Genomic DNA, 12,973 nt, shown 5'->3' with positions numbered 1-12,973 from the left:
GGTTAGTGTGTAAACTATAAAAACTGGGTTAGTGTGTAAACTATAAAAACTGGGTTAGTGTGTAAACTGTAAACCGTTTACACAGTGATGTTCCTCTCTTCATGTCTAGCTTCTTGAAAACTAGGAACCAAATGTGTGGTTTGTCTTCACACCATGTCAAATGAAGACAGTCCCCAGTAGACATTCTATCTCATGTGGCAGGCACTGTGGTAAGTAGTTTCTGACTGCCCCACTTGCCCCTTTGACAACCAAGGTATCACTTCCAGTACAAGTAAAGAAATTGGAGCTTAGCATCTACTGATTGCTGTCTAACAGGAGCAAGTTAGGAAAACTCCAGGAATACCTAACCACACTCTTTACAACTAATACATGGAAAATAATCCTTATTATTAAATATGTTAATACACAGAGCTTCTCTAAAAAAAAAAAACAAAGTCAAAGAATATTATTACTACCTCATTTCTTACATTTTGCCAGAAACTGAAACATGAAATGAAAACACAGTGCAGCAGAGACAGTTCCTCATGCCTGTGAGCCCAGCACTGGGACAGACACTCATGCCTGTGAGCCCAGCACTGGGACAGACACTCATGCCTGTGATCCCAGCACTGGGACACACTCAGACAAGGACACTGCCTTGAGTTCAAGGCCTGTGCCCGCATCAAGTGCCAGGCCAGACAAGGCTACACAGCAAAACCTGACAAAAGAGAAAACTGAAAACACACCCCAAATGAACAAAAGATATTATAAATATGTAATTAAATGAAAGGCCAAAAGTGACATAATACATGAGTCTGCCATGAAATCCAAAAATAGCATCACATAAAGTAATATCTACTCACATAAAGTAATATCTACTCAATTGTTTTAACTGAAAGTTTACTGAATCTAAATAATTTTATGAAGTTTATTTAGGTATCACTTATAATGGATGCAACTGTTCCATGAGTTTTAACAGTAGATATACACCATATAACCACCATCCCCACCAATACACAAAGCATCCTCCTTAATCTTTTCTCTCTGCCTCAGGTACCATTAATCTAATGTTTTCACCATGAAAAATGTTCCAGTTTCTGGAATGTTAAAGATACAGAATCCCAGGTGCACTTTTTGTGTCTGGCCTCATGCTAACCACGCAGTCATGGGATTATCTGTGATGTGCTCCCCTCACCTGTGAGTACAGTCCCACTGTACAAATATGACATCGTCTGCTTACACATTTGGCATTTAGAGACTATTTAGCTGTCATAAACTATTGTAGCTCATCAGTCATTTCAGCCACCCAGGTGAGGATATAACAATGCTCATCATGGTTCTGATTTACACGTCTATAATGATCTATATGTTGAACATTTTTTTTCATGTGCTCATTTTTTGTTTGGGGGTGTTGTTGTTGATGAGACAGAGTCTTACTTTGTGGTTCTGGTTGTTATGAAATTCACTATATAGACCAGGTTGGCCTCAAACTCATAGAGATCTATTTGCCTCCTAAGTGCTGGAATTAAAACTATGTGCCATGCCTGGCCTATATATTGTCTTATTTTAAAGTATCTCCTCAAATCTTTTGTCCAAACTAACCTCATAATCAATTACTAAACTATAGGCATTTTTAAACATATTCTAAGTACAATCTCTAGTCAGATACATTTTTTTAAAGATTTATTTATTTTATGTACACAGGTACACTGTTGCTGTCTTCAGACAAGAGGGCATCTGATTCCATTATAGATGGTTGTGAGCCACCATGTGGTTGCTGGGAATTGAACTCAGGACCTCTGGAAGAGCAGTCAGTGCTCTTAACCATTGAGCTACCTTTCCAGCCCCCTGGTCAGATACATTTATTGTGAATAGTTTTTCTCAGCCTGTAATCTACATTCTCATTTTTGTAATGATTCTTTAAAGAATAATTTTTAGTTTTAATAAAGTCTAATTTGTCACTATTTTTTTGTAGCTAATCTTCTTTGCACACCCTAAGAAAGCCTCGCTTACCCTAGACTTGCAGAGACGCTGTCCTGTTTCCTCCTGGAGAGTTAAATTCTTACGTTTATCTTTAGGTTTATATTCTACTTTTAGCTATTTTTTTGTGAATAAGATAGAAGTTAACATTCATTGTTTTCCATAGTATCAAATAAAGTAATATTCTATGTAAGTTTTTAACTTAAATTTTACCTGATTTAACACATTTTTAAACTTCAAACTACCATCCACTTTGGCTTATATATGATATAACTGCCTGCAAAGAAGTCTACAAAAAATAATATAATTCCCATAAAAAAGGAATCTAGTCTACAATAAAACTAAAATTACAATGTCATTAACAGAACTCTCATTAACTTTGGTGAACAACTAATAACCTAAATCTATGTTCAATTATATTATCAATTCTACAAACAATCATGTTCTCGAAGCTCATGAAGTTCACCTGAAAGGCACGGCCACACACTCTGCAGCGAAGGCCGAGCAGAGAGTGCAGTGCCCATCTCTCAGAGGAGACACAGCCCTCAGGGGCACACTGTGAAGCCAGACAGTCTCACCTGAGCAGCTGCAGACTGACAGGAAGGTGACGGTGACGACGAGACAACAGGGATGTCAGACTGTACAGCAGCCACAGTGGTAGCAGGTGTGAAAATCAGCTGTACAGACAGAAAACCAAAAGTAACAGCCTGAGACCAAAGAACGCATCCCACACACACACAATGTGCAGCAAGCAGGCAAGACACTGAACCTGTGACAGAGACCAGGCCAGTTAGGACCACCTCCTAAGCAAAAGGCTTCACATGACAAAGAGAAGGCTGTAATCACAGAGCTCAAAAAAGCCATCAACAGCTTAAAATAGCTCACAATCCTGAGAGTAGGAAAAAAATCTACTCAAAGACAAAAATATGTTTTGGTGATAAGAAATCCTCAAACCAAATTTGTTCCAAATAAAACCTACTGTCTGAGGATTCCTAAGATAGAAAGTGGAAATAAAACTTTATTAGGATATAGGTTAATCTCTGGTAAGAAACAGGAAAAGAAGCACTAGGAAGTCTTGGTCCACACAGACAACAATGCCACATACCATACTACAATTTCTCCACTACGAGGAACCTTGCTATAGAACAAAGTAAGGTTGCTCTTCATTTTAAAATTGTCTGTAAGAGGCTATCCATTCTAAATGTAAATGTCAGAATGTTAAAACAGAGCAACAAAAATGTCTTCACACCAAAATGACAAAAAAAGAAAAACATGATCTATACATCCTAGTCTTGTTTCAGACTTTTATTATACAAGTATCAATTTCTAAGACAATACAATCTGCTCAACGGAACTGAATTTGGTCAATAACAGTATGTTTCAGAGTGCTTAGGTACACTGTTCTAAAGACATCACAGGAATTACCATCTTACCACTACATAAAATCAACTAGGGATAGCTTCTAATTTTGAACTTTTACTAGTAGCTATTAAACATACAATCCTGGGTTTCACTGTGTATGTGTGTGTGCACACAAGATCATCATATTCACTACCCCCATCCCTTCCCTCAACAGCTCCTGAGCCCCTTCCTTTCCTCTAGATCTTTACACTTTAATTCTTTACTCACTGAGTCTAAGTAAATTCACCTACAAACTTTTTTATTTTCAGTGCATGCAGTCTTAAATCACTCTCCTCCAAAAGGAACATATTCCATTAGCCTGAGTCATATGAACTGCCCATTTTAAAGGTCAAAATCATCACACAGAAAAAAAATAATTATCAAATGGTTCGACCTAATTTTAAACCATATCATTAAAGATAATTTCAAGGGAGGAAAGTAACCATGAGAAAGGTGATGTGTGCCCAATAATTCATGAACAGACTAAGAGCTGTGCCCATCACCACTTCCCACCACATTACCACTGGGAACTTCCCAGCCAACTCTAAATGAAGACCTGGGATCAGATGTATATTCAGTTCATTAGTCAGAAGCCTGCATATTAAGGAGGCTGAAGATGCTGAATATCCATAAGATGCTTGCCTAGAATGCATGAAGGCCTGGGTTCAACCTCTAGTACTGCAAAATTAACTAATACATATATATATCTTATATAAAAACACATATATATGCTAAAACATTTGTCTACCTTTGCCTACATTCCTTTAAAAAAAGTTCAACAGTTAATTCAGGAAATCAGTAGGAACCTAATTATAGAATAATCAATTAACATTTCTATATTAATAAAAGTTTGAATATACATAAGAATATAATATTATAGAATTTGAGACAATAATAAGCAAAGCTATGAATTATCTGAAAAAGTGTCAAAATCCAATCCAGATTCAAGAAGGTTCAAAAACAAATCCTTACTTGCAGTTAAAAACTAAGGTTTTAATATTTCCAACTATTTCCTCAAATTTTCAATGTCAGCAGAATAAATGATTTATATATTATTGTAAGTACTAAAACTATAAAATTATTAAAAGCTCTTCAATTGTTGAGATGGCAAGAAAGTTTTTAAAATGAGTTACTCAGTATTAAAAAATATTTTTACCAAAAAGGCCTACTAATTCAAGGTAGAATTTTTATGCACATTTATAAATGTACCAAGGCTGAGCACACACAGACACACACACACACACACACACACACACACACACACTCACACACACACACTTGTTAAATCCTGCTCAAGTAGTAAAAATGCCTCATTGCATCGTCTAGAAACATCTGAACTCCCCAGCAGTTCGACAGTGAAAAGCTGGTCTTTTGTATCTTACCATTTGAGCTCGGAGATACATCTGAGCTTGGCTGGCGGTTAAGGTGGGGGAGGTGCTCCCTAGTAGCATCGTCTGCTGGGTAATACTGCCGCTGGTAGAACTGGAAGTCTGGGAGCGGCTCATCAGCTGAGCAGGTGTAGGAGAAGTGGAGAGGTTGATCTAAGGAGGACAGCGTCACAGGTCAGATGCTTCCGTTTTTTGCCTGTGTTCCTCAGTGTCACAGCTGAAGCAGGTGGTCAACAGGGGCTCTGATCTTGGACAGAACCCTTTACTTTGGGCAACTATTTGCATATGACCAAAAACCAGCCACACTGCTTAGTAACTGGAACAACTTTCTAACATATCCACATTTCAGTACGACTTCTAGCATCTTAAAATGTCATTACTACTACGGTCCCAAAATTTGGGCTAATGTTCAATTATTTTAATATGCTACAGAGTAAATAACTTTAAAATACACTATTTTCTCAGTCTCACATTTTAAGGAGCTTATGAAGTGAATAAAAATTAAAATACAAATAATCCATTCCTACATAAAAAGCATACAGGTAACATAAAATTGGTGCAGTGTTTTCACAAAACAGAAGAAAATATAATTGCTACCTGTCAAACAGATGGAAAAATCCTGAATATTGGTTACAAAATTAATGTATAAATTCTTTAAAGTTTAAAGTCACTGCTTAAGAATTAATTAGAAAGATATGGTAACTTATAATCCAGTACTCAAAAGGCTGAGAAAGGAGGCTCCTAGGTTAAATGCCAGCTGTGGGCTGTAGAGTAGGTTCTAGGCCAACCTAGGGTACATGAGAGCCTGTCTAAACAAAAAAGGAAAACAACAGCATATGGCTGAGAGGGCGGCACAAGAAATGCTGCGGCAGGAAGACTGTTGCTGGATGGTGACGCTGAGCTAGGCTACACTTCAAATTGCTGAATAGCCTAAGCTTATGACATATTATATAAGAGACCCTAGCTCAAAAACGTAAAGACGAGTGTGTAGCCTAGTAACTCCCTGGAAAATACATTAGAAACTGGCAACTTGCTTGGATCTGTAAAGGGGAAATGGAATGGGGAGGTTGAGAAGCAGAGAAGAGAGATGCATACATCCTTTTTCATCTTTCCAATTCATAACCATGTTCATGTATCATTCATTCTTAATAATTTCAAACAGAATATAACTCAACCTCACCTTAAATCCTTTTTGTGGAACAAAGCAGAAAATAAAATTAAGAAATATTAGATTTCTGATTCAGGAAGTGAATACACATCCATGTGCTCAAAGACACTGTGCAATGCCTCCTCAACATGAAGATGAGAGTGGAGTTAAAGTAACCACGGGTCGGGGGAAGAACTGCCCAGATATCAGTAAGAAATTCAAACTCAGGGAGTAAGCAACAGCTGCCACCGAGGTCCTTCTACATCTATGATGCCTACACAGATAGAATGTCCACATCTGGCCTGTTAGATGGTAAAGCTGGAAGTAAGATCCCTATTTTTTGAGACAAGATCCTGAAAAAGGCTAATCAATTTGTAAAAAGCTGAGAGGCAGCAGGGATGCTGTTACAACTGCCCTGACATACTAGAAGGCTGGAGGGAGACACCTGTAACAAACAGAATTTCAGTTGTTTACCATGGGTGGGTATAAAATCCAAATTCACACTCCCTGCACAGTTCTTTAACATAATCCAGCCCATTAACATTTGATGAAGCAGGTTTTTCAGTGATCCTCCACCAGAGGAAACATCAACTTCAAGTATCTGCACATGAGATTCCTTTCATGAGACCAAGGATATCAGATTCTTGTTAAAATCCATGTTAAAATAATTATCAAAGCTATGAAATAGAAATTTTCAGGCATACAAAGGATTCGAGTTTATTACCAATGTCTCACCACTACAAGTAAGCCATCAGAAAATATTATCCCACCAAACAGAGCAGTCACCACAATGTCCTAGGTCCTATTACTCGTCTGTATCCTCAGGGTGCTCTAAAATCTGTTTTCTTTCAATTTTTGGTACCTAATTCTGTGTCTGACAGCGCATCACCATTAAAAAATTCTAAAACATGGACTGGAAAAATGGTTCTGTCAGTAAAGTAGAACTGCAGGACAGTTTCATAGGGTTCTCTCTCAGTAAAGTGCTTGTCCACAGGAGGAGGAACTGAGCTTGGTTCCAGTGCCAACATAAAGGAGGGGCACAGTGGCACACATCCAAAAACCTCAGCACTGGGAAGGCAGAGACAGGAGGATCCCTAGGCTTGCTGGACAGCCACTCCGAAGCAGGCCAGGGACTCTAGGTTCAATTGGTAGACCTGTCTCAAAACTAAACTGCAATATGACCACAGCAGACACCCTACGTGGATGTCAGTCCTCGGTATGCACACAAGTACACACCAAAAGTACTGGAACACACTTTCCTCATGAGGGTGCAAGACTAACACAGAATCCAGCACAATAATGGATGCCTGAAACTGAGCTGTTTCAGAATGAGCTCTGAAAATATTTTTTTCTAAAAACTAACATTCCATATAAAACTAATGTATCTATTACAATCTCTTCAAATTCTTTTCTGTTCACCACCATACCAGTTATGGAAAGGAAGTCAATTACCACTTGAGTATATTCTACTAAGATACTTGCTATGTGTGGGTATAATTCTTCGAAGGTATACTATCCATGAAGGAAGGGTCTGTAACTCGAATACACCCTCAGAGCAATCAGCATGATCCTTAACAATGAAAACTGTCTCCCCTCCCATAACCACCATCCTGAAATCTCATTATTAGCTCAGGTTCAGACCCTATTCTATTGCCCAATTTCAGGCAATTGGGCCGTATCCTAGAAGGAGTCTGTTTACAGATGGGGTTTTTTGTTTGTTTGTTTGTTTTTAAGTATATTACAGGCCATTGTGGGGCGCTCCTTTAATTCCAGCATTTGGGAGATTGAGGCAGGCCAGCCTGGTCTGCAGACCTAGATCTATGACAGCCAGAGCTACACAAAGAAATCCTGTCTCAAAGAGAAAACAAAAAACAAAAAAACAAAAAACAAAAAAACAAAAAAAACCAAAAACCCACCCTTTATTAAAATTATCTGTTGCATATTCTAGCTAATGGTTATTATTGCCGCCACTCATGCTGAAACATAAGTCACACATACTTTTATTATACATGTAAACTAGCTAAGAAACCCCCAAAGAGTCATAAGTTAACATCTAGTCACTAGTATACAAACTATCTAACAAACCAGCTCTTCAAAATACAACGTCACTGAATAATTCAAAAACTGGTTTGTCTGGCTAACTTGTCTGTCTTAGTCTGCCACAACAGAAAACCACAACCTGACAACTTGAGCAACAGAAATGTAGGACAGGCCTGTGCCCAGTGGTGGAGCTGCGCTCAGCCTGTGTGAGGGCCTGCATCAATTCTCAGCACCACAGACTTTAAAAACAGACATTTATTTTTCACAGTAAGTGGGGTCTCTTCCTGGCTAACAGCCCACTCACTGCCTTCTCCATCTTCCCATGCTGGAGAGACCACTGAGGACTTGTCCTCTCTGATGTCTCACTGCCTTCTCCATCTTCCCATGCTGGAGAGACCACTGAGGACTTGTCCTCTTTGATAGACATCAGTCCTCTCATAGGAGGGCTCCACTCTACAGACCTCATGTAACTTTAAAGCACTACAAAGTCTACTGTTAGGTTTTCCACATATGAATTTCGGGGAGAATTCAGACCATATCATCATTTACTGAATCTTCTCTTTTTAATCTTAATGTAGGTATATCTGGATGAAGAAAAAGCTAGAAGTCTAAATAGACAATATCAGAAAAGCTTAGAGTACAGGCAACCTAATGGCTTGCTTGCCCTAAATTACAACATTGGCCACTTACAGAATTGAACATGAAAACCCACATGCATGCAATCAAGCTTTCAGAATACATCATTATAGCAGTGATATTACTGGGTATGCTCAGAACTTAAATTCTTTTTTAAAAAGTTTTTAATTGTGTATATATATGGAGGAAGGGGGATTACAGGTGAGCCCAGTGCCCACAGAAGCCAAAAGAAGGCATCAGATCCCCATGCCCAAGAGTATCTGGCCAACACAAGGTCCCCAAGCTCAAGAGTGCCCAACCAATAGAAAAACTCAATCAGTTCTGTGGACTTCTGTTTTGTTTTGCTTTGTTTTAGTAATTTCTTTTTTGTAAAATTGGTCATTTGCTTGTTTGATTTTAATTTTTGTGATTTTTTTTTTGATTTCTTGTATTAGGGGGTATTGTTTGTTTGATTTGGGTTTTGGGGGGAAGGATGAGAGACTATAAAGTTATGTGGCTGGAAAGTAGGGGAGGGTCTATGATGAGTTGTAAAGGGGGAAAAAAACATGATCAAAAACCTCAACATAAAAACAAAAAACAAAACAAAACAAAACAAGAGCCAGGCAGTAATGGGGCATGCCTTTAATCCCAGCACTTGGGAGGCAGAGGCAGGCGGATTTCTGAGTTCGAGGCCATCCTGGTCTACAGAGTGAGGTCCAGGACAGCCAAGGCTATACAGAGAAACCCTGTCTCAAAAAACAAAAACAAAACAAAACAAAAAAAAAAACCAAAAAAACAAAACAAAGACCTCAACATAAAACCAGACATGGGCTGGAGAGATGGCTCAGCAGTTAAGAGCACTGACTGCTTTTCCAGAGGTCCTGAGTTCAATTCCCAGCAACCACAAGGTAGCTCACAATCATCTGTAATGGGATCTGATGCCCACTTCTGGTGTGTCTGAAGACAGTGACAGTGTACTTACATACATAAAATAAATAATAAATCTTAAAAAAAAAATAAAATAAAACCAGACATATGCGCTGGAGAGATGGCTTAGTGGTTAAGAGCACTAACTAAACTTCTACAAATCCTGAGTTCAATTTCCAGCAATCACATGGTGGCTCACAACTATCTGTAATAGGACTTGATGCCCTCTTCTGGTATGTCTGAAAATAGCAACAGTGTATGTGTGTGTGTGTATATATATATATATATATATTTAAAAAACAAAAACAAACAACAATAACAACAATAAAAATAAAAAACCAGACACCCTGAACCTGATAGAAGAGAAAGTGTGGAACACACTTGAACACATCGGCACTCAACACTTTCTTAACACAACACCAATAGGCACCAAGCTCAACAATTTATAACTGGGTCCTCAGGAAACGGAATAGCTTCTGTAAAGCAAAGAACACTGTCAATTGGACAAAACAGCAGCCCACAGAATGGGAAAAGATTTCACCAACCCCACATCCAATAGAGGATTACTGTCTAAAATATATAAAGAACTCAAGAAACTAGATATCTAAAATGGGGTATAGATCTAAATAGAGAATTTTCTACAGAATCTCAAATGGCTGAGAAACACTTAAAAGAAATGTTTAACATCCTTAGCCACCAGGGAAATGCAAATCAAAATTACTTTGAGATTTCATCTTACCCCTGTCAGAATGACTAAGATCAATAACACAATAATCACAGCTCATGCTGGTGAGCATGTGGAGCAAGGTAAACACTCCTCTATTGCCAGTAGGAGTGCAAACTTGGAAACTCACTTGGAAATCAATATGGTGGTTCCTCAGAAAATTTGGGACCTGATCTACCTCAAAACACAGCTCCATCCTATCACAAGGATACTTGCTCAACCATGTTCATTGCAGCTCTAGTCATAATAACCAGAAACTGGAAACAACCTAGATGTCCCTCAGCTGAAGAATGGATAGAGAAAATGAGTACATTTACACAATGAAGTATTGCTCAACTGTTAAAAAAAAAAATGACATCATGAAATCTGCAGGCAAATGAATGAAACTAGGGGGAAAAAAATCATCCTAAGTGAGGTAAACCTAGACCCAGAAAGAAAAACATGGCCATGTATTCTCTTATAAGTGGCCATTAGCTGTTAAGTAAATGATAATCAAGCCCAGGTCTGCTCTAGGTCCTTGGCATATATGCTCTGGTTGGTGCTCTTGCAGGCCTCCTAGCAGTGGGAGCAGGTGTTTCTCTGATTCTTTTGCCTGCTCTTGGACTCCTTTATTCCCTCCTACCAGGTTGCCTTATCTAGCCTGGGTATGAGGACTTTTTCCTTGTCTTATTTACCCTGTTCTGTCTTGTTTAGTTGTCTCTTGGAGGCCTGCTCCTTTCTGAAGGGAAATGGAGGGGGGAGTGGATCTCGGGGAGAGGTGAGCTGGAAGTGGGGCAGAGCTGGGAGAAATGAAGGGAAGGGAAACTGGTCAGGATGTATTGTATAAGAGAAGAATATATTTTCTTTCTATCTTTTAATTTTTTAAGACAGGGTTTCTCTGTGTAGCCCTGGCTGTCCTGGAACTCATTCTGTAGACCAGGCTAGCCTTGAAATCACAGAGATCCACCTGCCTCTGCCTCCCAAGTGCTGGGATTAAAGGCATGTACCACCACCACCACTAGGAAATGTACTTGTTGAAAAGAATCTACTTTCAACAGAGAGAGAGAGAGAGAGAGAGAGAGAGAGAGAGAGAGAGTTTTGTTTGTTGTTTTTAAGTCATTCAAAGACATAAAACACTTTTCAGTACTTCAGGCTTTCCATAAATTCTAAAACTAAAAAAGAATTGAGAATCACAGGACATTAAACATACTCAATGGGAAAGATGTATAAGAATACAAAAAGTCTTTGATAACATTTAGATTCTCAAGAGCTGGAAAGAGAACTCAATGGCTACATGTTCTGCTGGTGCAGAAAACTCGAGTCCAATTGCCAACACCTACAGTGCACAGCTTGCAGCCACCTGCAACTTGAATTCCAGAGGGATCTGGTGTCTCTGGCCTCCTTAGATCTGCATATACGTGCTAGAGCGATAGCACAGTGGTGAAGGTCACTGACTGCTCTTCCAGAGGAGTGGGGCTCAAATCCCAGCATCCACATGGCAGCTCACAACTGTCTGTAACTCTAAGATCTGACATTCTCACACAGATACACATGCAGGCAAAACACCAATACACATAAAATACAGATAAATTTTTTAAAAGATTTAAAAGACCTGCATAGCACAGATGAATACATAATAAAAATAAAAATAAGCCTTTTTAAAAACCTCAGATTTTTAAAAGTTTAATTACTCCCATTTCCAGGCACTTATTAACTGAGCAGCAGCTTTATGAATAACGAGTTTACTTTTGGAAAACAACAAGTAAAATGTTTAAATCCAGGAGAAATGTTAGCATACTTACAGATGTCTGGGACATACTTGACTGTTGTGTAACACTGCCTGTGGGGGATGTAGATGGTCTTCCACTGGACAAACTTGCCTAAAATAACAGAACTATTGTAATACATATATAAAAACATTAAGTTCAAACTTCCTTGAGCAATCAGAACCTTGACAGAGACAGCTTGTTGTCAAACATCCTTATCTCCCTTCTGTTTCCAGTGCTTGACAGTCAATAGAAAACATGGCAGAGGCAAAAAAAAATATCAAAAACAAAGTCACTTTTTTTTCCCCTTTCCTCAAGGACTGGAATATTGGTGTATTTTATCTTTTTTTTTTTCAAAGCCACTCTTTTGAGCCACAATAATATAAAAGTACAATAAAAATTCTAAAGTCTATGTATGAAAAAAAATCATTTTATAGGCAACATGGCTTGATCCTGGCTTTTTTTTTTTTTTTAAGAAAAAACAAAGCTGAAAAGTTTTAAACAAAGCCCTCCCCTCCCCTGCACTGGCTAATCTCATGTCTACATTTCTATATGTATTTGCTTTTTGTTATTGTATGCATGTACTCCACTGAACACGTGGCTACCAGGGATCAAACTCAGTCCATGAGATCTGCCGGCACGCTCAGCCGCAGGAGCCCTTACCCTCTGCGCCATCTCACTGACCCCAATCTTGTTTCATTAGCTGCACTCTCATAATGCAGTTATGGTAAACTGTCACATGTTGTTATCTGAGCTCACTGAGCAGCTAGTACTAGACGTGGGATTGCGCCCCACAAACCTTAGCTCCAAGAACGTTTATTTTGTCAAGTGTCTACTGAGACCCCTTGCCTGGGAATGCGCTAGTCACCACTAACTAACTCTATGGCACATAGAAATAAAGCAGAATTGTACAAGAATAAAAATATTATGTTCTGGAAAACAGCTAGAAGATAAGCCATTCCCATCTGATATTATTATTGTCTAGCCCATGAAATACAGGTGCCTACACTGGGGCTCCCATCTGATA

At 38.7% G+C, this 12,973-nt stretch overlaps 1 protein-coding gene across 7 annotated transcripts in view; it reads right to left on the bottom strand.

Moving 5' to 3' along the window:
- Phc3 (polyhomeotic homolog 3) overlaps window positions 1–12,973 on the bottom strand; it is a 71,289-nt gene that overhangs the window by 46,157 nt on the left and 12,159 nt on the right. For 5 of the 7 annotated variants that reach the window (XR_004120412.1, XM_031376496.1, XM_031376500.1 and 2 more), the window contains exons 4-6: window positions 11,983–12,060; window positions 4,743–4,901; window positions 2,538–2,636 (exon numbers count right to left, since the gene is read on the bottom strand). Coding sequence is in view for 6 of the 7 variants with exons in the window: in XM_031376496.1 (XP_031232356.1) it covers window positions 2,538–2,636; window positions 4,743–4,901; window positions 11,983–12,060 (336 nt within the window). In the remaining variant the exon portion in view is untranslated. The remainder of the gene's footprint in view (window positions 1–2,537; window positions 2,637–4,742; window positions 4,902–11,982; window positions 12,061–12,973) is intronic. The other 2 variants (XM_031376498.1, XM_031376499.1) reach the window with 1 other exon arrangement.

This window comes from Mastomys coucha, unplaced genomic scaffold, assembly GCF_008632895.1.
Source record: "Mastomys coucha isolate ucsf_1 unplaced genomic scaffold, UCSF_Mcou_1 pScaffold17, whole genome shotgun sequence".
NCBI lineage: Eukaryota > Metazoa > Chordata > Mammalia > Rodentia > Muridae > Mastomys > Mastomys coucha.
This window is presented reverse-complemented; position numbering and strand designations above follow the sequence as displayed.